Source organism: Vitis riparia, chromosome 11, assembly GCF_004353265.1.
Source record: "Vitis riparia cultivar Riparia Gloire de Montpellier isolate 1030 chromosome 11, EGFV_Vit.rip_1.0, whole genome shotgun sequence".
Classification (NCBI taxonomy): domain Eukaryota; kingdom Viridiplantae; phylum Streptophyta; class Magnoliopsida; order Vitales; family Vitaceae; genus Vitis; species Vitis riparia.
This window is the reverse complement of record NC_048441.1, coordinates 19,041,811-19,069,410: the sequence shown is the minus strand read 5'-3', so window position 1 is coordinate 19,069,410 and position 27,600 is coordinate 19,041,811. Positions and strand designations below refer to the sequence as shown.

Here is a 27,600-nt window from a genome sequence, read left to right as displayed (position 1 = left end):
TATAATTGATCATTCATTGATCAAGCTTATGGTGTTATTATTCAAAATACTTTCAGTAATTATTAAGTGTTTTTGTAAAAATAACCCATCAAGTGCAGTGTTTTTTGGAGAATAAATGTCTAGTTTTCTTAAAAGAACGTTTTTTTATACTAGAATTGCTTTATAAAATCACTACAAAAGGGACTCTTTTGTTCCAAATAAGGGGGAATTTGATTTCTCTTTTGTTCTGAGCTTGCCCTATCCACGCTTGGCGTATATTTCTCTGGATTTTGACGCACCTTTGTTCAGTTTGCCTATCCCTCCTGCGGTGCCACCCGCTTCTGCACTGCCAATGACTGCCTTCTTGTACTCATGCATCAATGGGTTATGAATAGGTCTTACTCTCACTTGGGCTCATGGTAAAAGCCCCTTTGGAATTACCACACCAAGCTGAATTATGGGGGATTTACCTTCCGAAGGCTAGAGTGGCGAGCTCTCAGAACATAGCACTACTGAGGGTTCAGTAGCCCAAAGGTCTCTCTTTACCATGAGGATAGAGTGAGATCAGACACTTCACAAGTGTTTTCGATCATCACTATATGTGAATACCAACTGAGATAATTATCCTAAGTTAAAGGCCGCTATTCCCGACTCATAGGCGGGAATAGAATAAGGCCTTGACCGATTGAGTTTTTTATTATTAGTAGGAGTGGCAACTGGGGGTCCAGGGGAACTCCCCTGGGAAATCTTCCTTGAGTGATATAATAAAACAAACAATACCAATTCACGAAGTGTGATTTTAGCCTTCACCCCCTGCCAAAATCGGCTTTCCTTTAATCATAAAAATCATCAAACCTTGTATAACTTGCTTGTTTTTAATCACAACCACCACCCTCAACCCCTCCCCCCCCACTCAACCTATAGGTGTTGAAAAAAATGCCTAGCCAGTAATCTCTCAAACTGAGAATAGCCTGTAAAGCAAAAGGAAAATTTCAAAGATACATAAAGCTCAAGTATGGTTCTTAGCTGTAACTGATATAAAGCTCAGGTAAAGTTCATGTTTCAAAATTCTTCTCACTTATAACAGGAAAAAACATACTCCAAATCACTGTTCAAATCGGGCAGCAAAAAGGATAATAATAATCATAAAAGTAACCATAAGAGAAAAAGTCTTCACGTCATAGCCATCTTCTGCTTGTCTTTATCATCCACCCTCTTAACGGTACTGAAAAGAGCAAAACAAACCAAAAAGACCATTAGCTCAAACATAGAAAAGAAACTAGTTCAATGCCACACCAAAAGTATGCTACACCACAAGTGCTATTATCTTTCAAGAATCTAACAGTATGAGCAATGCTTTCAGCTAGGATCCATATGAGAGCGAATTCACTAGTATGAATATTTATACCAAAACCTTAATAGCCATAAGAAGTTAAAAGGAATGTGGCTGCAGAATTTCCACACACTAAATCATCCTGTCATCAAAATGGTGTTATCCACCATAAATTCCTTAGGATGATAGAATGCTTTGGACTATGCTCACAATAATAAGTTTATACAGATTTTGTTCATTGATAAGGGGCATTCAAGTGAAGGAATGGGTACGCCTAAGTACATGCTTAATATCCGCGACCTACAACAGGGGAATTACATCGAAAACGCAGAAACAGAAAACCAAGACATCCCCATCACTCAGCAGTCTCGAAATGCATAAAAACTAACCTTGATGAAGCCAATTTCCTTGGCGTTGCTGCGGAAGCACTGCCTGCAGCACATGAGCCCATACTTTCTGATCAACCCATGTGGGTTTCCGCAAACCCGGCTGATCCAAACAAAATAAATCCATAATATAAGTACATGTTTTTTTCTATGCAAATGCATCATAAGTACCACCAATCAAATAATCCTTAGCTAGAATCCCATCCAGAAAAAAATATAATACGTTAATGCTTGGTTCCAAGGAGATCACTAAGGAAAGGAAAAAAAATGCTAAGAAAAATGACTTTCTGAAAAAACACAGAAGAAGATCAAATATATTTAAAATTAGTCCGAAATTTATGGATTTTTAAATATTCAATCTTCGTCCGGAAGAGGGAAAAAAGCGAAATTAGTTCGAAAATTCGTATAAAAATAATATATTAACTTCCGGATGCAATAGCAAATCATATAAACAATACCCCACGTCTACACCATCATGCCTTCACCCACCGGTTAAGAGAACCAAAAGGCTGTGATTAATGCAGAATCAGAAAGCCAAAACATTGAACAAAAATCAAGTCAACGGACCAACTCCATATTCTGTTAAACCTAATCGTGCCAAGAGAGTTATCATCTTCTTCTACGAATGAAAAAAATATATATATAATCTACAATATCCCAAATTCTTAGCTTTTCATGCTTTGTTTTCTCAACAACCAAACAGAGTATAAAGTAACAACACACCAGGTTCGAGATCCGGGGCCATAGTTCTTCGGATGAGAGTTCCAGACGTTGGAGTGACCCATTTTTCTGCCTTCTTCCCTTCGCTGCTGAAACCTCAAAAACCCTAATGAGACTTCAACGGAAGAGAGGCGCTCAACTGTAGCCCTAATTACACATTTCGGCCATTTAAAGCAGCCCAACCACTGAAATGTCTGAATTGCCCCCAGTGTATAGACACGGGCCGCCCATAGCTTGCCCCAGGTAGGCCTTCGGCCCGGACTGGCAATATATCTGTAAGCCCAAGCCCGGCTCTTAGTCCATCTATTTAATACGAAATTTGGCACATGCACATACTGTTTTTGAAATTTTTATCATGAGCACAAAAAATGCTATGGCAAAATGCTTTTGTTTTAATAAAGATTTTGAGAATGTTTAATAAATCAATTTAATAATTTAGTATAATTTGAGGACTTAATTTAAGTCATCAACCACTCTTTTTAGTAGTTAATGTCTTTTTGTCTATTCCTTAATTCGCTCACATGACCTCATTATTTAATACCAAAAAGGATAAAAGTATTTTGTACTTATGTTTAATTTTTTTTCTACTTATATTTATACCTTCATTTTCGGCCCATATTTTACCGTACACTTAATGACCAGAGCGTGGCTTCGGTATGTTACCAAGTTGGTTACAAGGCATTTTCCTACATATAATTTTACTCTTTCAAAATGATGATGCCAAGAAAGAAAACAAGGTCATACCAAACGAGGTCTAAAATTACGTTGAGAGCCAGAGTGTCGTTATTCCCAAATTACCCTTGCCCTTTTCTTCTCCAATTCAAATTCCCGGGAAAACAAAGGCGAGTAAAAAGCAGAAACAAAAAGAAAAAAAAAAATCCCAAAAGAACTGTTCTTCTGCATCGCTTATCTGTAAAAAACATTTTCTCGATCGATCCTGGTGGGTAGGTATCTCCTTGTTTTTCAATTTCATTATTCACATCTGTCTAAAATCATTATCTGTCCTTTCGAGGCTGAGATTGTTGAAGAAGGAAAAAAAAAACTGATTTAGCCATTGTTTGGTTGGCATTTGTACAGACTCAGGAATTTTACTTCGACTGGAATCTCCAACCAGATTTTAGGTTTTTGACGCTGATGTTCATATTTTTCATCATTGCATCAGCTATTTTATTTTATTTTAGGTTATTTATTTATTTTTATTTTTGTGTGTTTGTTTAATCGGTTAGCTGCAGTGGGATGAAGAAGTCACCATTGCCGGTGCAAAGTGTATCTGGTACTGAGAAGAAAGTATGTGGAAAGGAAGCTCTGGTCAAGCTCTTAAGATGGCATTTTGGGCATGCGGAATTCAGGGGAAGGCAATTGGAGGCCATTGAATCCATCTTATCGGGTTTGAATCCATTGCCATTTTATCATTTTTTGTTATTTCCTTCAAAATCCTGTTTGATTGATGGGAAGTCCTAGGAAAATAAGTGAAATTTTGTGTCAGACCGGTGTTGAATGGGCTGTTAGCAGTCAGAAAGAGTGTAGAGTTATGTTGGCGATCCTTTGTATGGAATTTTTGTAAACAGTGATTTGGGTTCTGTTGATTAATGTTAATTTTTTTGTGCAGGAAGAGATTGTTTTTGTCTCATGCCAACAGGAGGAGGAAAGTCAATGTGTTATCAGATTCCTGCACTGGCAAAACCAGGGATTGTGCTCGTGGTTTGTCCTTTAATAGGTGAATGGTATTTATGTTATGTAATTTTGACATCTTAGAGGAAGCTTAAGCCACCTAAGATTTTCGTTTCAAATGCGAGGACACAGCTCTAATTGCTTTTGTTGGTTCTCCATTTTTTGCTCACAGCCTTGATGGTAAGTACGCTAACTCTCTTTCTGTATAATCTTTTAGATATATTTCCCTTTGAGGTTTTTTGTGTTGAGTTTTGGTCTTTTTCATCTAACCAGGAAAACCAAGTGATGGCATTGAAGGAAAAAGGGATTGCTGCAGAATTTCTTTCCTCAACTCAGACCACAAAAGTTAGAGATAAGGTAAATTTTGAAACTAGGGTATATTATTTTTGTGCTTAACCCGCGATAGAATATGGCTGTGTTTCAAACCCTGGTATTTACTAAGATAAAGTTTGCATAATCTCAAATGTTAAGTAACAAAACATTTGTCTCTGTCAAGCTCATTTTCCTGTAATATCATGGTCACTTTACTCCATTTTCATTGTTTATTTCGATTTCTAGTTCTTGTGAACAACTATGAATCAAAGTTTCAAAAGCAGTGACAGTTATGTTCCAATGTTTAGATCCATGAAGACCTTCAATCTGGAAAACCATCCTTAAGGCTACTGTATGTAACACCAGAATTGATTGCAACACCAGGGTTTATGTCAAGGTTGACAAAGATTCATGCTAGAGGGTTGCTGAATCTGATTGCCATAGATGAGGTTTGTAATTATAAATTTATAGTAGAAAAATAAGGTAATTGGATGGTTTCTTCAGGAATTGTTAGATCTTGGTACATGTAACCATTTTGGTTGAAATTTTCAGGCTCATTGCATTTCTTCATGGGGACATGACTTCAGGTTTGTCACTTGTTTCTAGCAGTGGGCAAAAACTGATGGTCTGTAAACAAATCTTCAATTCTGTAGAATAAGTTTACTATTATTTTTAAGTTGTTTTCTGTACTTTGCTCTCAATCTAAAGATGTTTTCATAAGGTTCTTACTCTATTCTTAATCATCTCAATCTCAACAAAAGTTTTATAGTCATTGCTCATTCAATTTCTGGAAACTTCATAGTGGGGCTTGTGGATAAATAAAGTTTCTAATAGCTTCACTGTATGAATATGCAAATATGTTCAGGATTGTGTTTGCCTCTGACCTATTTATCTGTATATTGTGCTTCTGTCACAAAGAGTGGTTATTATTTGTATAAATTGAGAACTTGTTTTTACACTGTTTGCTGCATTGAATTTATGGCAGTATTGGTTCTTCCTGAAGTTTTGTTTTTATAGTATGGTGTTCATTTTTTATATTATATTTTATTTTATGTTTATTTATTGTAGGCCTAGCTACCGGAAACTTTCATCTTTGAGGAACCACCTCCCAGATGTACCAATATTGGCATTAACAGCCACAGCTGTTCCTAAGTGAGTCTGCAGTTTCACTTGCTTTTCCTAGATGCTGTGATAATTCTGTGGGATATATGTATATGCGCACAATTATATATTGTAAAGAAGTTGGAATTTTATGTGGAAAGAATGCATCTTTTTTGGGGTCCCGAATTTTTTAATTATCTGAGACTTACTGCAGCTTTTTTTCCAGGAAAAGAGCAATAGCAATTCCCTGATTTTCCATTTGTTCTTCAGGGTTCAGAAGGATGTGATAGAGTCCTTGTGCTTGCAAAATCCTTTAGTCCTAAAATCATCATTCAATCGTCCTAATATATACTATGAAGGTGGGATGTTGCTAGGTTGATTTGATGCATCAATGTTATTCTGTGTAATTAAGTGGCATGACCCAGATTATTTAAACCTTGAGTGCCTACTTAATTCTTCTGTATGCATCTTTTCTAAACAATGTGTTCCTCTCAGTGCTTCATTTCTTTTTCTGTAAATTTTTGGGTAATGATCATGTGGATGGTGATATTTTAAATGCTCGGTACTAAATTTATACTCTCATCAAAGTGCAAGATGTTCTGCCTCATTTTCCTGCATCTTTGAGTTTTAATATAGAAAGTTCCTCCCTAGAATTATGAAATTTATTTTGAGAAATGGGGTTGATATTAGTTTATTTTTACTAAACATCAATAGTTTTGAAGCCATTTTTGTAGGTTTTCTGGAATTATACATTTGAAAATTCTTATCACAAAAATTTCTTTACTTGCTAAAAAGTCTCTGCAACTTGACAAATAAATTTGCAAACAAATGATACCATAACAGTCGTAAACATGGGTTGTTGTAATGAGACCATCACCATGTTCTTCTCATTAAGTGGAATGAACCTGTGTATGAGAGGCAAAGCAACATACTTCTAGAAGTGCATTGAAAGAACCCACTTGCGGATCTACCAAACAGGCTGTAGGATAAATATGTGAAAGATTTCTAAGTCAAATAAGTAAAAGGATTACATTGAAAATCAATGAACTTCTGGTAGCATTCTGTTGGAATTGAACCTAGATAAAATGACCGTGTTTTGGAGAAATTTCCTCATTTTGCTGAAAGGAAGCCACTTGACCCAGTAGGGAGAGGATGATTTTTCCCCTTTGTTAGGAATGTGTCAAAACTAAAAGATTAAGTTTTAGCTGTCAACTGTGTTTTACTTTTCTGTTTCTCATGGTGTACATTTTTTAATCTTCATTGGAGGATGACATTGGGTGCATACTGCATATCTAGATTCAGAATTAACTACAAAAGGGTTCATGGGATATATGTTTTATTGTTTCTCTGGAAGTCAGTATTGGCATGAGATGTAGTTACTTTGTCTTTGAACCTGACTAGATTTCTATACAATTTTGCAGTTCGATACAAAGATCTGTTGGATGATGTCTATGCTGATCTATCTAAGCTACTCAAATCTTGTGGGAATGTTTGTGGAATTGTTTACTGCCTTGAGCGTACTACTTGTGATGAATTGTCTGCTCATCTATCAAAAAATGGCATCTCTTCTGCTGGTGATTCACTGAAATTTTCTTTTACCTGCTAAAACTTTTATTTGCGATGGATTCAAGTAAACATGTTTTCTTGTTCCGGTGCTTTTTGAAGCTTATCATGCAGGGCTAAACAATAAATTACGGAGTTCCGTCTTAGATGATTGGATTTCTTCTAAGATACAAGTTGTTGTGGCCACTGTGGCCTTCGGGTACGATATTCTCTAGGGTTTTATGTAAATAGAGCCTTTTCCTGTTCCGTTTTGTTGTAAAATACATGTTGTAAATTGTATCCGCTGAATTATTCTTCTGCAGCCTTGTTAGGATGCTATGTAGCTTATTAGTCTAAAACTTGATGATAATTCATTCATAATAGTGTGCAACTGATTCACTTCATTTTTTAGTGCATTTAACTAAATATAAGTGATTTTACAACCACCTAGATATGAGAATAATACTAAACTCGATTATTGATAATCAAAACTACTGGCTTCTTGTTTATTCTCCCCTGTTTTTGGTCTTCAACTAGTAGTATACATCACTTGTTCAAACTGCTAAAGCACATAAGTCATTTAACATGCTTGATGTTGTTAGACAATAATACTTTCAATGCCAGTGATTTGATTTACTTATTTTGAAAATGCAAACTCTCCAGTGGAGAACTGGCAATATATGCTTATTGTTATAGATTAATTTTCCCATTACCCCTAATAATTTATTCATCAAAAAAAAAAAATGTTATAGATTAATTCATGGGGATTTTTTTTATTATTTAATTTCTTTCTTTTCTTTGCACTCTTTAATATCATCTTATCCATTGTTTTTCTGGCCTTCTGGTTCGAGCAATTCTGGTGCATGCACAGTTATTGAGCTACTGGTGTTCCTTCAGGATGGTATGCAACTAACTTTTATGAATTTCAACAAATTTGGGATAGTTTATTATTTCAAGTTCTGGGGATGTTATTAAGCCATATGATATGTTAAATTAATGGCTGATGGATAAAAACTTTTAGGGCATAGACAGAAAGGATGTCAGAATCGTTTGCCACTTCAATATTCCAAAGTCAATGGAAGCATTCTATCAAGAGTCAGGTAGAGCTGGTCGAGATCAATTGCCCTCACGGAGTCTCTTGTACTATGGGATAGATGACCGCAAAAGAATGGTTGGATTACCATCTTCAACACCTACCTCTCCATTATCTTTTAACTTGCAACACCAATGTGTCACTAGAGTTTTGCTTAAGGATATAGAAAATATTTGGCAGGAATTTATTCTGAGCAATGCAGAGAGCAAGAAGTTGCAGTCCTCGAGTTCGCAGGATGGGATGTCAAAAAAGTCTCTTGCCGATTTCAGTCATGTAGATTTCAAATCCTTTATATGGTGCTTAATTGAACTTCCATTACCACAGATGTTTTATCCATCCATGCTATACTATATGCAGATGGTTGAATACTGTGAAGGATCTAGTTGCCGAAGAAAAAAAATCCTTGAGAATTTTGGGGAACAGGTATTGGAATCTGTGGTCTGTATTTACATTTGTGTGCATTATTTCCTTATGGACACTCATATAAGCTGCTTGTTTATTGTCTTCCTAATTAGGTAGCTGCATCAATATGTAGAAAATCATGTGATGCCTGTAAACATCCAAATCTAGTTGCAAAGTATTTGGAGGAGTTTGCATCTGCCTGTGCTCTTCGCCAGAACAATGGATTCTCTCGAATTTTTATCAGCAGGTGATTTGTGTTTGTATCATGTCAACATTTTTTTCCATATTGGAAAGGTTATACATTTTGGAAAATTTACCTCGATAGGTGCATTGGCTTTTGTCATCTGCTAATTTTTGTCCAGATATGTGGCATTAAAAGTGGATATATGTATGTGCATATATAAATAAATATGTGTATTTGTGTGTGTGTGTATCTGCATGTAGGGCCATAGAGTTATAAAATCTTTTGTCTTAGGATGACATTGTTTGATCTGAGAAATATCCAAACTCTGAACTAAATGTTTGGTGTATTTCCTCTACATACACTCATCTGTCATGGCACTTTAGTTGGTAACTACTGTCTCTGTTGTCAAACTATGAACTGACCAGTTTTTGGATTCAGCGAATTGCTTTGGGCTAAGAGGGTTATGTTCAAAAACACTTTGATGATTCATTCATAATATGTTCTCTTAATGCCAAACCTTTGGATTCTTGGTTTAATTATTCAGTCAGGCCTTTTTATTGCATAATGCTTAGACATTTTAATCAGTGTCTTTAGATTTTTATTGTTGTACATAAAAAATGCACTGTTTGATCTTTGTCACCATTTGCATGACTTTTGAGTAAAAATCTCTTAATTCTTGAAAATGGATTCAGTGGCTTGCCATTAGGATCTTTTTTGCTGATTTTTGGACTAATAAATGCTTTCTTTTCATCCTTTTTCAAACAACAGTTTCCAAGAAATATAGCTTAATCTTTTTGGTGGATCTTATTTGAAGTTACACTGAAAAAATAAATGTTGCTTCTTATATCGCTCTCAGTGCTGATTCACTCAAGGTTCCTCTATTCCAGCTCCTCTGATCTGGTTGATAAAGAGCAACTCACCGAATTCTGGAATCGTGATGATGAAGTAAGCGGTTCCGAGGAAGATATATCCGATTCTGATGGTATATCAGCTTGCCCTAACATTCATTAAATGCTGAATCCTTTATCCAGTGCTTCTAGACCAAGAGAATTATACCATGTTCACTGGTTTAGGTTTTTTAACTGCCAGATGGTATTGAGGTTGGGAAGAGTATGGCCAGGCCTAAGTTACCATCAAAGTCAGGACTAAGTGAGAAGATTGAGTTATTGCAACGTGCAGAAGAGAATTATTACCAGAATAAATTCCCTGACAAGCAGGTTTGTTCTTACATTCTTATTGTCAATTAACTTCCTGGAGACTTGGAGAATTGGCTTTGAATTTAGTAAGCAATAGCATAGAAGTGTCTGTCCTAAAATTTCAATCCGACAGATATTATCCTATATTCCTACTGGACTTGTGGACATTTAAAAGTTGTCAACCCATTGACAGGGGGTGAATTATTGAGCCATGGACCATCATATCCTTATTTACTTCAAGGTTTGCACTAGAGGGGTACATAGTAGTTTAATATAACTCATGATATAATATGGGGCAATAACCTAAATATTTTTTGTTGACGAACATGGTTCTATGAATGCTATTTAACTGTATGGATCATTTGTCCTTATTTCATCCTACTAGTGTTCTAAGCTACATCATTTCCTTTTTAACCCACTGGTTGAGGACCATATATGATATAGGTCTTGCTGGCCTTCAAATCCAATATGAACCATTCTCTCTTATTATACTATGCCACTCAAGCTGATTTGGATTTGTCTAACTTGTAGAAACAGGTTCACTGTCTGTGCTGCATTGTAATTTTTCTTTTTGTCTTCACTGCATCTTGAGGTTCTCCCATTCATATTAAATTGGATTTGAATTGTTTCCTGCACCAGCTACTAATCTTTTGCATTGGTAACAGATCAATAAACCAGACAAGAATGCCATATCAGAGGCCCTCAGAGAAACAAGCAAGCAAAGATTATTAAATGCCCTAAAGCAAACCCAGCAGCGACTTGGCAACTTAGAGTATGCACACATCCCTTTTCAAATGATTGTTCTGGTCTGAAAAACTTTTCTTTGATTAATTGTGTATATATACACCTGCCTGTATACAAATTACCTAAGATATAACTCAAAACTTAGGAACCTGGATGTTTAAGGACTCCTTTCAGATTGTTCTGGCATATAATTGAACACCCCATATTTAGTGGGTCCCAAACCATAAGGGAGGCAAGTTTTAGGGAGTAATCTAAGTGCTTTTCTTTTTGCAACAAACAAAGAGTCTAAGATTGAGGAGTAGAACTGTTCCATATAAAAGCAGTTGCCTGGTGATCTGGGAAATGCTATTTACAATGGCAAAAATGGTTTAGAACTTTGCAGTTCAGTCATTGGATTGAGCTCCCAGTTATTTTCCATGTGGAATGAAGCTGTAACCTGATCAAGAAGTGATTGCTTCTCATATATGACTTTTTTCTTGTACTTTTTACTCTCTTTTGCAGGATTAACTTAGAAACATCAGCCATCTTCCTTGAAAATGAATGCTACAAGAAATACGGGAAGACTGGGAAATCCTTCTATTATTCACAAGTGGCAAGCACAGTGAGGTGGCTATCAACTGCAAATTCAACAGACTTAACAAACCGGCTTGGCACCAAAACCAGTTCGGCCACAGACAACATTATCTCTAAAGCAGATTCTCCTATAATTTCCTCCTTAGACCAAGGACCAACAAAAATTAGCAATGGAGAGCACTGCAGTGCTAAACCACAAACTTCTTCGTGTGCTTCTCCAATGCAGGGTGCTTCTTCCCAAGATAAAGGTCTACCACCTATTCCATCCTTATCTGACTTTGTGAAGAGCAGAACAGCAAAAGGCCATCAAGCAAACCCTTTATCTAAGTTGAGAAAACAGTCTCCAAAAAGAGCTGAGAGGAATCTGGAGAAGAGGTCAAGGTTGCAGTAAACTCTGGTTCCTTTTGCATTTTTTTTTTCTTTGTTCATTTTGGTAGTACACTGACAGAGTTTGCTCAAAACTTTCTATATTTAATTCATGATTATAAACGTCATGTTGCAGCTGTTCCCATAGTTCCAATTCTCTCTTGGGACGGAAAGGCCCCAAAAGGCTTTATAAGCCGAACCAAAAGGAAGGAAAGATATAAACCTAGTCGAAATCGATTCGATGTAGATGTAGACCGATGACTACTTTACAACGATGCATATGCCTTGGTTTTTTATTCAATACAAAATCTACCCACTGACCAAGAAGCTTGGTTTCGGGCCTGTCTTTGGCAGATTATTACGAGGGTTCTCTCTTGCAGCCATAGCACTTAAGAAGGGAGGTAGCTGAGCCCACACTGAGTTTAATTCTTGGTAATGTTTCTCATGACTTCATAGCCGATGAATGACATGAGTGTTAGGGTTTAGTCCGAATCCTTATCTAACACTTTAAACTTTTAGATCAAAGTAGTATTGTAACATGGTATCACAACCCTAATTTACAGGAAATAATGAGTTCAAATCTCACTGCAGGTTTATTTCCCACTGTTATCACCGAACTTAATGTCGGGTTGGGGAATATCCCTTGTTTCTGCCTTCCAAATCTTGTTCTTCCTTCATTGAAACATCAAGCAGCTTTGAGTGGTAATTTTCCTATGAAGTTGGTGTTGAGACTTCCCAAATAGAGATAGTCCTCAAACTCCAAAGCCGATGTCACAAAGGATATAACCTTCCCATTAGGATCATCAAACTTGTCGATTATCTTCCCATCAGCTGCAACTTTCACAACCGATGCTTTCTTATGGGAGCCTTTAACCAGCTGGAACAGTTTTGGAAATGTTGCCAGCAAGTGCTTTAATGCCTTGGAAGTGTGCACAAACTCAAACCCATCAGAAGTCACCTGTACCACAACAAAACTTGTTAGCTATCTCATTTCATACCCTCCCTCCTTCCCTATTAGGTCTCGTATGGAATAGCTTTTGTTCTTTTAAACATGAAACAACTTCTGAAGTTCTCGTAGAAGTTAAAATAGGGGTTCTATAAAAAGCAATATTTCATTGACTTTCATATTAAGTTATAAGCTCTTTAGAAATCAAGGAGAACATTTTATTTTAAGTAGTTATTTAGTTTCTGTGAATTAAGTTTGATATAAACAAGACTCTTAACTACTTTTCACGATTTGAATGTTTAAATACCTTGATTAGAGCAATCCAAAAAGACCCATCTGGGGCAAGATTGATGTTGTCAGGTCCACCAGGAAGGTTATCAATAAAAGTTTCAGTTCTTCCTTTCCTCTCTCCCTTCAGCCGATACTTTAGACACCTAAATCTGATACAACACATAATCATTGAAGGAAGGGATTAGCGTTTTCACTCTTTTGATAACAACATTCACTCACTTCCATGTCTCACAAACAACCAGAAAATCTTCATCTTGTGAAAGAGCCACACCATTGGCGAAGGCCAGGTTATCAAGTAGTATAGATGTCTCATTCAACAGAGGATCATACTTGAGGAGCTGCCCATGAGGCTTTGCCTCAAGCACGTCCAGGTACCAGTTAACGAATTCTGTGCTTGCAACACTGAAATACACACTACCATCTGCAGCCTCTATCACATCATTTGCAAACCTGACCAACATAGTTAGTCTGGATTTAAATTTTTGTTTACCAAACGAGTTTCATGTAATTTTGGTATATAAAATATATAGTTGGCGATGGTGAATGATTACTTTATCTTGGACCCATTAACATGTGATGTAAGAACAGAAACCCCATCTTCTCCAACCTTAAGCAAACCCTGCAAATCATAACAATGAATTCAAACCATAAGGGCTGCCCAGCTGATGACAGTCAGTTTTCATCATGATGGAATGCCCATTTTCTTGAGCCTTTACATGTTTAGGTTGCAGTCTGACCTTTTCAATATCACATACAATGATGCCACCAGTCCTTGTGGGGGTGACTCCTATTAAAGAACCACCTCCAATCAACCTCCAATCCTCCCATGACCCATTTCTATGCAATCTTTTGATCCACCCATCTCTTGTGGCTGTATACAGTATGCCCTCTCCATCAAAACAAACATCTTCTGGTTTGTCCAGTAATCCTTCTCCAATTTTAGCAACTTCCTACAACAAATATTATATATGAAAGCATTACAGAGGTAATTAAGCAAAGAGCAAAAGATGAAGGCAAAAGTCCTGACCTGTAACTTCTTGTTTGTAAGAAGGGCAGCTGAAGAAGGCTGAGGCAATTGAAGTAAATCAGGAGATATGGGGGAGAAGAGGAAGATTTGAAGGGCAGAAGCAAGTATACAAGCTAAAATAACGGCTGAAGATGCTCTCATGCAAATATTTAAGTTCCCAAAGGCATTGTTGCCGGCCATCTAATCTCTGATGAGGAAAGACTAAAGTTTTTGGTGAAGAGTTGACAAGATTGTGAAAGCCTCGGAGTCCCATGAAAGTGGAATACCATATTAAAATAATCCAATTTTATCAAGGGACTTCTGCATGGAAAAGTATTCTATGCGTCATTGTCATTTGTCACCCACCAATGTTAAAGGAAAAAAAGAATAATAATTTCTTTTATGATGGGAAATTTAAGATTTTCTTTAATTGTAATGATTCCCAAATCTCAACAACTTTTCTCCCTCGTGATTTCAAATGGATAATAACCACTATGAAATGAAAGGCACTAGATAATTAGAAGTGAGATTTAGGGCATGTTTAGAAAATAAGTTTTAAGAATAATTTTTAAAAATTAAATTTTAAGAATAAAAGTTTGTGTAAAAATATATTTTCAAATCTTTCTTAAAAATAAATTTTATACATAATTTTTATTTTCAATATTTCTTTATATTTATATAATTATTTTTAAATTTTTTTTTTTTTTAAAATATCAAATATATTTTTGAATTTGATTTTTTTTTTAATTTTTACGAATAAAATTCAATTTTAAAAATAACTCTTAAATTTTTTCAAAAGAGGTTTTATTTCGAGGATACCACCTCGTTAAGGAATACACTGCATCACATGGTGCCTTGCCACGTACGCTCCATAAATTGTCTTCAATTTGATATGTCCATAAACTACTATTATAAATATTTTTTTAAACATGTCAATTCAAAAATTATTTTTCAAATCTGCTGTACTTTTTATGTCATCAATTAAAAATTATATTTGCGGGAATTAATTTCAATTTAAATATTTGAAATTCTATCTCCATCACAAAAGAGAAGTTTGTTTTTAGGTAAGGACAGCGGAAGCAATTCAAGTTGGCCTGGGAATATGGATGAGAAAAAGGAGTATTTGAAGTGAGCAAGCAAGTGGGCAAGACAAAACAAAGCTTGAGGTGATATAAGGAAGATTGCTAAGAGCGCAGCCTCGACAAGAATGTGAAACGCTGAGAGCTCCATCAAACTAAAATATGAGAGAAAAAGAAGCAGGACCACCATTCAAGTACTTTGAAGAGAAAAGACGAAAGGTAAAAATATCCAGGAATGCATTATTCTCTCTCTCTCTCTCTCTCCTTAATGGTCCCAAAAAGAAAGTAGAGTAGACAAAAATGCTTGCCACAAATAGCCCATTTTCATGTCTTCTACAGGATACATGTTCAGTTTGCAAGATGAATAATGGCATCCAATGCTGGTATCCTCGTGTCCAAATATTAAGAATTCTCTCTCTCTCTCTCTCTCTCTCTATCTCTCTCTCTTTCTCTCTCTCTATATAATGAAAACAAATATATATATTTAACTTTTTCTAAATTAATACTTCATAACGTTATTTAGTATTAAAAAATTAAATCAGAAAAACAAACCCACCTAAATTATTAAACTGACGTGGATTGGTCTAACCTTTTGGGAGTCATAAGCAGTGATACCATGGTGGTGATTCTGAGTGAAGTATCACCTGCAATATTCAACCTCCATTCCTCTCATGATCCATTAACTCTATGCAATATTTTGATCCACACATCTCTTGTAGCTGTATGCTCTATTCTCTCTTCATCAGCTCAAGCATTTTCTGGTTTGTTCAGTAACCATTCTCCAACTTAGGCTCTCGATTGGACATGTACGATATTATTTTATCTGATTTGATCTATGGATGAATATGCAAGATTTATGTTTATATATATGGATCCCGTAGCTTTGGTTCAAACTCGTGGCATTGGATGCTGATTTTAAAAGTCCCGAGACATATCGGTCTTGATCTCTCTAATCAACATCGGATAATACACATAGTATGCTAATTTAAAAAACTCTAAAAGATTAATTAAAATTTTTAAAAATAATTATAATTAGATTAAACTCAAAAAAATTCACATCACATTTAATGTAATGTAAATAATTACAAAAACATATCTTGGAATTGGTTTATGATAATGTTAAGAATTATGAAATTTTAAAATAGTGTCATATTCATTTTTGCATTAAATTCTAATTTTTAGTAGTGGTATATCTTACAAATAAAAATGATAAAAATAATTACTTTGAAAATTAATCTATTTGAATTTTTTTGTGTTGAATAGTGAGTTGGTAGAGTGATTCATATTTGAATGGAAATTAAGTTATTGTTGAACAAGACAATACCAACTTGAGTAATAGCCGACTCAAGCGATATGTGCCGATACTTTGTACCATTAGCATGGCAAAGTAGTAAGCATATTCATTGCTTTACCACATTTTTGAGGTCAATTGGCATCGGCCATTCTTCAATATTAGGACTAATCCCTTATCTATTACACACCTTTCTCTTGCTCTTCTTCTTCATTCAAGACTTAAGCAATCATGCAGTTTTCAATGGTAATTTCCCAATGAAGTTGGTGTTGAGACTTCCCAAGTAGAGGTGCTCCTCAAACTCTAAAGCATTGGTCACAAAGGACATAACACTCCCATTAGGATCATTAAACCTCTTCATCATCTTCCCATCAGCTCCCACTTTCACCACCATTGCTTTCTTCTGCATGCCTTGAACTAGCCCTTGCAGTTTCGGAAATGTTGCCACCAGGTGTTTTGATGCCTTGGATGTGTGCACAAACCCCATCCCTTCTCGACTCAACTATAATTCAAAACTTTAATTAAGCTTTTGATCTTCATTTCTCATCAGCTTTTTCGCGACTAATACTAATTTAGATAGGTCAAGTGTTGAATTTGATACCTCTAGTAGAGCGATCCAGAAGGACCCATCGGGAGCGAGATTGATGTTGTCAGGCCCACCGGGAAGGTTATCGACAAAAACTTCTGTTCTTCCTTTTCTCTCCCCTTTGAGCCAATACTTTAGGCACCTAAATCTGATCATAAAGTAAAATATCATCCACATGTCATTATAATTAATGGAACAACTCACTCCCTCCTATGTTATAACATTCTCTTAAAGGGGTTGAAGATCGATTTGTAATGGTTCACTCTCTTTCATGTGAATATCGTCTACTCTATACCTAATAGGTCATCAAAGCTTAAAAAAGCGTCTACACGATTAAAAGGAGAGCCCACTATGTGTATAGTGTAAGAAAGTTCCTCTAAATCGAGATAGGATATTATCATATTACAATAATACCATCATTTTCACTTGTTTTTACTCAACAAATGGATGAAACTCACTCACTTCCATGTTTCACAAACAACCAGAAAATCTTCATCTTGTGAAAGGGCCACACCATTTGCAAAGGCCAGGTTATCAAGTAGTATAGATGTCTCATTCAACAGAGGATCATACTTGAGAAGTTGCCCGTGAGGCTTTGCCTCAAGCACGTCCAAGTACCAGTCATGGAGTCCAAATTTTGAGCTTGCAACGCTGAAATACAGGCTCCCATCTGATGCTTCAATCACATCGTCCGCAAACCTGATCCAACCATTCTTCATTTTTCCAATAAATCAAAGATTATATGGACCACTATATCATAAATTAGGGCTCAAGGGACTCAAAAAAATGTGCGGAATTTAAGTCAAATCCCACTTTGAAGAGAAGGGATGAAGGGTATAAAAAAAATTCAAATCTACAATCTCCAATGTTTTGAACTTAAGATCGAAAACCTAGTTCATAACTACAATTTAATTACCATGGACTTTAATTTCTTCCAAATTAAGTATATATAGCTGAACTTTTGGGCATGCTACGATTGGAAATTAATGAAGAAGTGATACCTGATCTCGGACCCATTAACATGTGATGTAAGAAGAGACACTCCATCTTCTCCAACCTTAAGAAGACCCTGCAAATCACAACAATCAATTTCAGTTATCTGGCGTCAGGACCGAAAGAACAGAGCAGCTCATGAAAGTTGGGGAAGGCCCAAGTCCCAAACCCACCTTGTTCTCACTCAGAAATGGCCAATATTTTTGAGAAATTACAAGTTTGCAAGCAAGTCTAACCTTCTGGGTGTCACATACAATGATGCCACCAGTCCTTGTGGTGGTGACTCCTAGTAAGGTATCACCTCCAATCAGCCTCCAATCTTCCCATGATCCATTTTTATGCAATCTTTTGATCCACCCATCTCTTGTGGCTGTATACAGTATGCCCTCTCCATCAAAACAAACATCTTCCGGTTTGTCCAGTAATCCTTCTCCAATTTTAGCCACTTCCTTCAAAAAAAAAAAAAACAAAAACCCAAATAGTAAAACAGATATTGTCCATATATAAAGCTTCAAGCACAGAGCAAAGGAGGAAAACAGGGGTACCTGTAACTTGTTGCTCGTGGGAAGATTGAGGGCAGCTGAAACATGAGGAAGGTGAAGTGGGTCTGGGGATATGGGTGAGAAGAAGTAGATTTGAAGTGTGAAAGCAAGTGTGGAGGCCAGAACAAAGCTTGAACATGCCTGCAGGCAGTGTTTTGAGGGTCTAAAGCCATTATTGCCGGTCATAGCTAGAGGTTTGATGAGGCGATTGCGTTTTTGGTTGAGCGTTGATAAGGATGTGAAAGGCTCGGGGATCACGAAGTAAAGTATAGATCTGGAAAAAAAATTAGCAAGTTTGTCAGTGTCAGGCCTTCTGCTCTCAAGTCTAGTAATTTAACACGGAAAAGTTTGTTTTTATGTAGACCCTTTTTAAAAAAAAAAAAAATATTATTAGAAAAAAAATTATTACTCTAAAAAGAATAGAAATTTCATGAACTCTTTCATTAAATTAAAAATAGCATCCATTTAAATCAAAGTAGTAATGCATCCTGGGTCTCACTAAGCTGCCCGTCAAAGTGCAGTGTCACTCTTGTTTAATCTGAGATAGTGGCTCTGCCCAGACATCCAAGATTTTAAAGCATAAATTAAAAGACATAAAACAAAGAGAGAATAAATGGAGATTGAAAAGATATCTTACATTCAAGCTGAAAATAAAGTTGATACAAGCTCACACTAAGAACGCCAAGAACACTCACTTCAAGCTTTAGGAAGAACTTAAAAATAACTAAGAAAGGTGTACTAGTTCCTAAAGCGCTTTTGGATCAAAGTAGTAATGTAACATGATATCAGAACCCTAATTTACAGGAAATTATGAGTTCAAGTCCCATTGATTGTTTATTTCATACTGTTATTTCCAAATGGAAATGCAGGCAAGAAGAAAATAGAAACAGAGAAAACAAAGAAAATGGAAAGAAAAAAAAGCAGAGAATATTCTAGAATTCTAGTACAAGCACAAAATGAGTCGGAGACAAATTTATATAGTGTAGGAAAGGTAAAACCAACCATACACGTGGTAGGACCTGATACAAATTAACATTTCCTACTGTTGAGCATAACTAATTGCATTGTTTAACATCCCCCCACAAGCGGAGAGGGTTGTGAAGCATAGTCAGCTTGTTTCGTGGACTTTGAAAGCGAGGTGTAGGCAATGGCTTGGTCAGGATGTTTGCAAATTGCTCTTCAGAAGATGTAAATTTGACCAATAGGGGTTTATGGAACATACAATCATGAATGAAATGATAATCAATTTCGATGTATTTTGTATAAGCATGCAAAATGTGATGAGCAGTAAGATGTGTGGCGCTAAGATTGTCACAAAAGAAGACTGGGGGAGTGAAGAACGGAATGTGTAGTTCAGTGAGAAGTGTTTCAATCCAAATAAGTTCTGAAGCGGCATTAGCAAGGCCTCTGTATTCGGACTTAACACTTGAATGAGAAACAACTTTTTGTTTAGTATAAGACCAGGAAATCAAATTAGGGCCAAGGAAATCATCCGGGTAGTCAACCCAATCAACATCAATATAACAAGTGAGAGAGAGATTGGTAGATGGTTGAAGAGAAATGCCATGAGAAATTGTACTCTTAAGATAGAGAAGAATCCTCTTAACAACTTGCCAATGAGTTGTGGTCGGAGAATGCATGAATTGGCAAACCTTGTTGACAGAAAAACTGATGTCAGGTTGGGTGACGGTACAATGCTGTAGAGCCCCCACAATGTTGTGGTACAAAGATGGATCCAAAAGAGGCTCACCATCATACAAGGACAAGGAAGATGAGGTGCTCATAGGAGTAGAAGCATGCTTACAGTCAAACATTTGAGCCCGATAAAGGAGATTAGCAATGCACTTGTGTTGACATAGATGCAAGGATGATGAAGTACGAGTAACTTGAATGCCCAAAAAATAAGAAAGAGACCCTAAATCCTTGAGAGCAAACTGATTATATAGTTGGTCAATCAAGGAGTTCACCAAGACAGAGTGATTATCTGTGATAATAATATCATCCACATAAATCAACAAAATAATAATGGAGGATCCTTTGTTGGAATAGAACAATGAAGTATCATATTTGGAGCCTTGGAATCCACACTTCAACATATAAGTAGTGAGCTTTGTAAACTACGCACGAGGACTTTGTTTAAGGCCATATAAAGCCTTGTTCAACTTACAAACATAGCCTGGGATTAGTAGCACTGATAAACCAGGAGGTTGCTCCATGAAAACAGTTTTTGATAGGTCACCATTTAAGAATGCATTATGGACATCCAACTGTTTGATGGGCCATTGAAGAGAAAGAGCTAAACTTAAAACAATTCGGATAGTAGTGGACTTAACAACTAGGCTAAAGGTTTCAAAATAATCCAAGCTAAGTGTTTTTTGAAAACCTTTAGCAACTAACCGGGCTTTATATATTTCAAGGGAGTCATCTGGTTTAAGCTTGACCTTAAATACCCACTTGCAGCCAATTACTTTGGTAGAGACGTCAATGTCCAAGTATCATTTCTAATAAGTGCTTCATATTCTGTAGTCATAACCCTTTGCCAGTGATCATATTTGACTGCTTGGTGAAAAGAGGTAGACTAAAAAAGAACAAGATCAGCAGGGAAGTCAAGTGTTGCCACAAGGGTTTTAGGTTTATAAATTCTAGCCTTGGATCTAGTCACCATGGGATGAGTGTTGGTGGGAGGTGGGGAGTGATGGAGAACAGATTATGGTAAGTCAATAGGTACAACAAATGGAATTGGACGTATTGAAGTAGTGGGATGAGTGTCTTGTGAGAGACGAGGAGAGAGAGATATGGGAGGAGAAGAAAGAGAATGAGAAGACAATGGGAATGTAGATCAATGAAGGGAAGGAGAAGAAGAAGAAGGTAAGATAGAAATGGGATGTGGAGTGGTTGAGGAAGGAAAGTAGTGCTTGACATTTTTGGCTCTGATACCAAGATGGAAATGCAAACAAGAAGAAAATCGAAACAAATAAAACAAAGAGAATGGAGAGAAAAGAAAGCAGAGAATATTTTGCAATTCTAGCACAAGCACAAAATGAGCCAGAGACAAATTTATATAGTGTAGGAAAGGTAAAACTAACCATACACGTGACAGGACCTGATACAAAGTAACATTTCCTACAACTGAGCATAACTAAATACATAATTAATTGCATTGTTTAACATTTCCGAACTTATTATGATGATAGGCCGGGGATCGAAAATCCCTTGTTTCGGCTTTTCCAAATCTTGTTCTTACTAAATTGAAACATCAAGCAGCTTTGAGTGGTAATTTTCCTATGAAGTTGGTGTTGAGACTTCCCAAATAGAGATGGTCCTCAAACTCCAAAGCTGATGTCACAAAGGACATAACCTCCCTATTAGGATCATCAAACTTGTCGACTATCTTCCCATCAGCTGCAACTTTCACTACCGTTGCCTTCTCATTCGAGCCGTTAACTAGCTGGAACAGTTTCGGAAATGTTGCCACGAAGTGCTTTAATGCCTTGGAAGCGTGCACAAACTCAAAACCATCAGAAGCCAACTGTACAACAACAATACTTGTTAGTTTTCTCATTCCACACCCGTTTCTAGCTTTAATTGGGAATTAAAGTCATGACTTTTAAATGGTGATACAATATAATTTCACTACAGCAAATAGTAATATTTTCCGGGCTTTTTTATTAAGCTCCTTTTTAAAATATAAGCTCTTTCAATAAAACTAATTAAGTATAAAAACTTTTATTAAGCTTAAAAATGGGTTTTTGACTTTTGGTGTCAACCAGGCATTAACTACTTTTCACAATTTGAATGTTTAAATACCTTAATTAAAGCGATCCAAAACGACCCGTCGGGGGCAAGATTGATGTTATCAGGTCCATTGGGAAGGTTGTCTATAAAAGTTTCGGTTCTTCCTTTCCTCTCCCCCTTCAGCCAATACTTTAGACACCTAAATCTGACACACAACACATGATCATAAAGAGAATCAGCATTTTTTTTTTTTTTTTTGGGGGGGGAGGGTTAACAACATTCACTCACTTCCATGTCTCGCAAACAACCAGAAAATCTTCATCTTGTGAAAGGGCCACATTGGGAAAGGCCAGGTTATCAAGTATTATAGATGTCTCATTCAATAGAGGATCATATTTGAGAAGCTGCCCATGAGGCTTTGCCTCAAGCAGGTCCAAGTACCAGTGATGGAGTCCGAATTTTGAGCTTGCAACGCTGAAATACAGGCTCCCATCTGATGCTTCAATCACATCGTCTGCAAACCTGATCCAACAAAATTTTGAATTAGTGCTTCTCAGCTGTGTGAGGATTCGTAAAAACTGTAGTTCATAGAATGGACAAAATTATTTTCTTCCAAATGATATTCATCAATAGCATCCCTCTAATTTCTTAGTTTTTAAGTGTACAAAGCTGGACTTTTTGGCATGCTATGAATGGAAATTAATGACAAACTGTTACCTTATCTCGGACCCGTTAACATGTGATGTAAGGAGAGACACTCCATCTTCTCCAACCTTAAGAAGACCCTGCAAATCACAACAATCAATTTCCGTTATCTGGCATCAGGGTCACAACAGCTGAACAGCTCATGAAAGTTGGGGAAGCCCCAAACCTGATACACACGCGAGCGAAATAAACGACGGGCAAAAGACGAGATTTTAACGTATTTGGTATCTCCTAACACTCAAGATTCTCTTAATTAATCAAACACTCAAGAATCCATTAATGGTAAAAATATTAAGACCCTATTTAATAACTATTTTTAATGACAGTTCTTAAAAATAGTTTTTGTGAATAGTCTCTCAATTTGTTGAACAAATGTTTATCGGGAACTCAAACATTTTCAATCTATTTTTTATTTTAAAACAAAAAAACTTTTATATGTGGTGTCTTAATTTTAATCCTTTTTACATATTTATATAATTATTTTTAAAAATAATTTTCAAAAAATAAATAAAAAACAACTAAAAATGGTTAAAATTGTTTTTTGAAAATACTGTCAATAGTTTTTTTTATTATTAAATTTGTTTTCTCGTTTTTTTTTTTAATTTTGAAAAATAGAAAAATAAACCGACCTTAAACCTCTAATTCTCCGCTCAACTATGTTCGCAATCTCTAGGATAAACATAACCAAGCAAACTCAAAACAGTTGGACCACCACGAGTTGAGCCGGAACCTCGACACAACATCCTCTTATTAGAGCAATAAAACCGATGTAGGTTTCATATTGCAACAGAACCCACTTGTTACCAACATACCACACTGGAATGGCCACTAACTTTAAGGCTATGTTTGGTTCCCGGAAAATTTGAGGGAAAATGCGAGGGAAAGAAAATACAAAGGAAAAGTAGAAGGAAAGAAAAAGTGAAGGAAAATAAAAAAAATAGATTAAAAGTTGATAAATTATTATTTTTTTTTGTTACTTCAAACTCATTTTATTTATTTTAACTCATCAATATAAAGATTAAATAATTTAAAAATACATAAGTTTTTAATTAGTTTTAATTATATTTGATTTTCTTTGATATTTTTCATAGGACAACCAAACATGAGAAAATCATTTTCCTTAGCATTTTTTTTCTTTCCTTTGTACTTTCCGGGAACCAAACATAGCCTAAGAGACGACAAGTCTAACCTTTTGTGCGTCACATACAAAGATGCCACCAGCCCTTGCGGTGGTGATTCCTAGTAAAGCATAACCTCCAATCAGCTTCCAATCTTACCATGATCCACCCATCTCTCGTAGCTGTGTACAGTATACCCTCTTCGTCAAAACAAAGATCTTCTGGTTTATTCAGAAACCCTTCTCCAATTTTAGTCACTTCCTACAAAAATCAACAGTACACAACAGATATTATATACATAACAAAGCTTCAAAGAGAGAGCAAAGGAGGAAAACAAGGCTACCTGTAACTTGTTGTTTGTGGGAAGATTAATGGCAGCTGAAACAGGAGGCAGGTGAAGTAGATCAGGGGAAATGGGTGAGAAGAAGTAGATTTGGAGTGTTGAAGCAAGTATGGAAGCCAAAACAAAGCTTGAACATGTCTGTGGGTGCTGTTTTGAGGGTCTGAATCCATTGTTGCCGGCCATGTTGATGGCAAAATTCCCCTGCTACAGTAGTCGTGACCAGCAATGGAATCTCGATCAACGCGTTACAGTGAATCCTCCTTCCTCCTGCAAAAAAGATGTCCGGATGGATTGTCCGGACACACCCTCCGATGATTAAGTTAGTATTTTGGAAGCTGTTGGAAAGTAGGGTTTTCCTTTAGGAGTGTTGCTCCGTGATTTTTGTCAAGGATGTTTATCCCTTGTTGCTTATCTCTTACCTTCCTGAGAGTCTCTTTAGAGTTTATATACGAGTCAGAAATTATGGTCTCGTTGTGCTAGCGGGTCTCATCGTCATGATTACGGCTCATAAGGTGACGAAATAATCATGACGTTTTTGGTACGAGGTGACAGTTGTCAGGAAGATGTTTAGGCGATGGATGTCGCCTCAATTTATGACTTTAAATATCGGGGATGTGTCAGGAGACCTGAGAAGACTTGGGAATGTCTTGTCGAATGTATCTTGCATTAAAGATGAGTGACAGATCAGGAGACTTGCGGTTGTGAGACATCCGGATAAAGTGGGATGTTGGCCGGACAGAATTGCGGCTGTGAGACATTCAGATAAGGTGGGATGAGTGAGAATTTCCGTCCAGGTGGAATGAGCAATGTCACATGTCACAAGGGGGACCGTCTACGTGTGCAAGGAAGAGAAAGTCATGTGGCATTTTTTAGGGAGGATCCCACATGCCATACTTAGCTAAAGGATTGACGAGGAAGATTGCATTTTTGGTAGTGTTGATAAGGATGTGAAAGGCCCAGGGTTCTCTAAGCTACAGTATCTATCACACTGTAGCAGTTTTGTCAGTGTCAGTCTTTTTCTCACAAGTCCAATAATTTAACATGGAAAAGTGAGTTTTAAATTTTAATGCGATTTTGAAGAGCAAAAATATTAGAAAAAAATAATACACTAAAAATATTAAAATAATTAATTAAAATAAAATTACTCTACATTCAAATGAAATAAAATCCTAATTTAAAAATAATTCAATAACCTTAAACTTTATTGAAAATTTTATATTTTTTTTTATTGGAAAATTTTCCAAAATTTATATTTTGACCTAAAAGTATATAAAAACAATAAATATTTTGGAATCAATCATTTGAAATATAGAAATAATTTTTTTCTTCCCTTTGACATGGGAATTCTTGCTTGTTAAGGAAAAATATTATTGTGTCAATTCCTTTTTTTCCTTATAAATAGTGGAAAATATCATGGATATCATTTACATTATATTTTCTAGATATGTTTTTTATTATTTTAATTGGAAATTAAAACTAATGTGAAAGTCAACATTTCTAAAGAAAAATGTCGATTTTATAAAAGTTTTATTAAACATAAAATAAATATCATTGAAATTATGATTTATTATTGGCTTTAAATTTTAACTAAAAAAATATATAAAAAATCAAAAGAGATCAAAGTAAATAATAAAAGAAATATCACCAATAAAACAATTCAAAAGAGATCAAAATAAATAATAAAAAATACTTTTCTAAATTTCGAACTTGTACTTTTAGTGTATTTAAATTCTTTCATTTTAAACATTATAAATAGATCTTATAAATCTAAAATATAACTAAAAAATAATATCATTATGGAATATATTTTCCAAATTTTTTATGTTAGAGAAAAAAAAATTTTGGGGTAACGTATAACGCTATAACAAATATTAAATAATAAAAAATATGAGATAAATATGAAAAATAAATAAATAAATAAGATATAGTTATTAAAAATGAGGCTGGTATAAAATACAGAAAGATAATTTTTACGGGCGCGTGGGACTTTTAATTTTTTTTTTTTTTTTCTCCTTTTATAATATCAGAAACTTTTCATGCCTTGGATAAACCCCAGAAAAAATTTGTTTATCAATTATAGGTTTGTCTGTCACAGACTCACATAATCTTTGGTGACAGTAAGTGACTGAGCCGTTGCCACTTATATGCTTCGGAGCGTCAATGGTTGGTGACTTTACCCGTGTCACCAAAAAGGAGAAAACCGCAATCTAATAGACTAAGGCAACTAGACACCTGGAGCCGCAAAGAATATCCGTGCAACCAGGGTGAGATATCGACACGTGTAGGATAAAGTGCAAGGAACCACTCGTCCTAGATGTACAGTGCGTTGGTGCTACCGTTTCACATTCAGTTAAGCAAACATTTTTCATATGGAAAGAGCAACTCACCCACACATATCCCTCTCATCGTCTTCTTCAATTCTGGAGAGAGAAAGAGAGCGAGGTGGGTTAGAGAGAGAAACTGCAGTAATTGGATGCATTTATCATCGTAGCAATGGCGATTTCAGGGTCGGAGTCTCAACTGCCTCCTCTGAAAGTGGTGGTTCCGTCGACGGAAGCGGAGTTCGTGAAATGCGACTCGTGTGGATTCACGGAGGAATGCACGCCGGAGTACATATCCCGTGTTCGTGAGAAGTACCACGGGCTGTGGATATGCGGACTCTGCGTGGAGGCGGTGAAGGACGAAGTCATGAGATCAGAGAGTGTCATCACCATCGAGGAGGCGCTGAACCGCCACATCAGTTTCTGCAAAGACTTCAGATCTTTCAGTCCACCAAATGCAACGGAGCATCCTATCTCCGCCATAGGCCGCCTTTTCCGCCGGAGCTTGGACTCGCCGAGATCTCTCCCGTCCACTCCCTCTGGCGAAGTAGATGTTCCGCCGGAAAGCTGTTTCATTGAGTGACAATGCCCCGGATTCCAAGGTAACAATCATCGCTGCAAAATTTTGCAAGCACTAATTTAAGCCTCTATTGCTATATATATACTGTATGTGATATACGAAGTAACAATAAACCTACTAGTGTTGGGAGATCTTGTATATATAAATACATATATGTTTAAAAGAATTTCGAAATTTTAGGTTCCAATATCTTCTTTTATTTTCCATTATCATAAAAACGGAAGTATGATAATCCAGGGATTGGCTTTGGCCATTCAGCATCTGTATAAATACAACTGAGTGATTCACCTTCTACGAAAATTCTAGTTTTGTCGGGGTTGAATAAGTTAACAGTGGATGATGAGCTGTATCTGTGGGGCGATATAGGATAGATGGAATAGAGGAATCTTACCATGTTGGTGGTCTGATATTTTTGGTAGGATTAGGTGGTTTCAGGCCCGTTTAAGGATTGGCTGTTTGTAT

At 36.1% G+C, this 27,600-nt stretch overlaps 5 protein-coding genes and 1 pseudogene across 11 annotated transcripts; 2 read left to right on the top strand and 4 right to left on the bottom strand.

The window, feature by feature from the left end:
* Positions 1–953: 953 nt before the first annotated feature.
* LOC117924536 (40S ribosomal protein S29-like) lies at positions 954–2,568 on the bottom strand. The gene is made up of 3 exons (XM_034843174.1): positions 2,422–2,568; positions 1,702–1,801; positions 954–1,204 (listed from the first exon to the last, which is right to left on the bottom strand). The coding sequence occupies exons 1-3, from the start codon at positions 2,481–2,483 to the stop codon at positions 1,196–1,198; spliced, it is 171 nt and encodes a 56-aa protein (XP_034699065.1). The 5' UTR covers positions 2,484–2,568; the 3' UTR covers positions 954–1,195.
* Positions 2,569–3,181: 613 nt separating this feature from the next.
* On the top strand, positions 3,182–11,749 carry LOC117925088 (ATP-dependent DNA helicase Q-like 3). Of its 7 annotated transcripts, none has more exons than XM_034843930.1 (21): positions 3,207–3,358; positions 3,496–3,539; positions 3,645–3,805; positions 4,028–4,135; positions 4,262–4,269; positions 4,363–4,446; positions 4,710–4,850; positions 4,954–4,988; positions 5,470–5,553; positions 5,773–5,861; positions 6,924–7,076; positions 7,168–7,264; positions 7,942–7,945; positions 8,066–8,215; positions 8,318–8,410; positions 8,495–8,560; positions 8,653–8,786; positions 9,611–9,705; positions 9,813–9,940; positions 10,585–10,691; positions 11,165–11,749. In XM_034843930.1, exons 3-21 carry the CDS (start codon positions 3,655–3,657, stop codon positions 11,625–11,627), a joined length of 2,190 nt encoding a protein of 729 aa, XP_034699821.1. In that variant the 5' UTR covers positions 3,207–3,358; positions 3,496–3,539; positions 3,645–3,654; the 3' UTR covers positions 11,628–11,749. The 7 variants fall into 7 exon arrangements, with proteins under 7 accessions (XP_034699826.1, XP_034699821.1, XP_034699823.1 ...); XM_034843932.1 differs by having other exon boundaries at positions 3,207–3,362; positions 3,651–3,805; XM_034843928.1 differs by having other exon boundaries at positions 3,207–3,362.
* A 115-nt stretch (positions 11,750–11,864) lies between these two features.
* Positions 11,865–14,058, bottom strand: LOC117925090 (protein STRICTOSIDINE SYNTHASE-LIKE 4-like). Its single transcript, XM_034843937.1, has 6 exons — positions 13,867–14,058; positions 13,577–13,789; positions 13,391–13,458; positions 13,059–13,289; positions 12,856–12,988; positions 11,865–12,560 (listed from the first exon to the last, which is right to left on the bottom strand). The coding sequence occupies exons 1-6, from the start codon at positions 14,044–14,046 to the stop codon at positions 12,288–12,290; spliced, it is 1,098 nt and encodes a 365-aa protein (XP_034699828.1). The 5' UTR covers positions 14,047–14,058; the 3' UTR covers positions 11,865–12,287.
* Positions 14,059–16,191: 2,133 nt separating this feature from the next.
* Positions 16,192–18,641, bottom strand: LOC117925089 (protein STRICTOSIDINE SYNTHASE-LIKE 5-like). Its single transcript, XM_034843936.1, has 6 exons — positions 18,340–18,641; positions 18,031–18,243; positions 17,803–17,870; positions 17,264–17,500; positions 16,817–16,949; positions 16,192–16,717 (listed from the first exon to the last, which is right to left on the bottom strand). The coding sequence occupies exons 1-6, from the start codon at positions 18,520–18,522 to the stop codon at positions 16,445–16,447; spliced, it is 1,107 nt and encodes a 368-aa protein (XP_034699827.1). The 5' UTR covers positions 18,523–18,641; the 3' UTR covers positions 16,192–16,444.
* Positions 18,642–21,331: 2,690 nt separating this feature from the next.
* On the bottom strand, positions 21,332–25,076 carry LOC117925091 (annotated as a pseudogene).
* Positions 25,077–26,618: 1,542 nt separating this feature from the next.
* Positions 26,619–27,325, top strand: LOC117925130. The gene has a single exon (XM_034844012.1). It carries the CDS (start codon positions 26,731–26,733, stop codon positions 27,139–27,141), a length of 411 nt encoding a protein of 136 aa, XP_034699903.1. The 5' UTR covers positions 26,619–26,730; the 3' UTR covers positions 27,142–27,325.
* The last annotated feature ends 275 nt before the right edge of the window (positions 27,326–27,600 follow it).

Bases quoted from the DNA above. Each gene is read 5' to 3' on its own strand.
- LOC117924536 (XM_034843174.1), bottom strand. From the start codon at position 2,483: ATGGGTCACTCCAACGTCTGGAACTCTCATCCGAAGAACTATGGCCCC. The intron at 1,802-2,421 runs GTGTGTTGTTAC...TGTTTGGATCAG, and splicing joins GGCCCCGGATCTCGAACCTG to CCGGGTTTGCGGAAACCCAC.
- LOC117925088 (XM_034843933.1), top strand. From the start codon at position 3,655: ATGAAGAAGTCACCATTGCCGGTGCAAAGTGTATCTGGTACTGAGAAG. The intron at 5,862-6,923 runs GTGGGATGTTGC...ACAATTTTGCAG, and splicing joins TCCTAATATATACTATGAAG to TTCGATACAAAGATCTGTTG. The intron at 8,216-8,317 runs GTTGGATTACCA...AATATTTGGCAG, and splicing joins TAGATGACCGCAAAAGAATG to GAATTTATTCTGAGCAATGC.
- LOC117925090 (XM_034843937.1), bottom strand. From the start codon at position 14,046: ATGGCCGGCAACAATGCCTTTGGGAACTTAAATATTTGCATGAGAGCA. The intron at 13,459-13,576 runs GTCAGACTGCAA...TATGATTTGCAG, and splicing joins TTGTATGTGATATTGAAAAG to GGTTTGCTTAAGGTTGGAGA. The intron at 12,561-12,855 runs GTATTTAAACAT...GTTGTGGTACAG, and splicing joins TTTGGATTGCTCTAATCAAG to GTGACTTCTGATGGGTTTGA.
- LOC117925089 (XM_034843936.1), bottom strand. From the start codon at position 18,522: ATGACCGGCAATAATGGCTTTAGACCCTCAAAACACTGCCTGCAGGCA. The intron at 18,244-18,339 runs GTACCCCTGTTT...TTTTTTTTGAAG, and splicing joins CCACGAGCAACAAGTTACAG to GAAGTGGCTAAAATTGGAGA. The intron at 17,871-18,030 runs GTTAGACTTGCT...TGTGATTTGCAG, and splicing joins TTGTATGTGACACCCAGAAG to GGTCTTCTTAAGGTTGGAGA.
- LOC117925130 (XM_034844012.1), top strand. From the start codon at position 26,731: ATGGCGATTTCAGGGTCGGAGTCTCAACTGCCTCCTCTGAAAGTGGTG.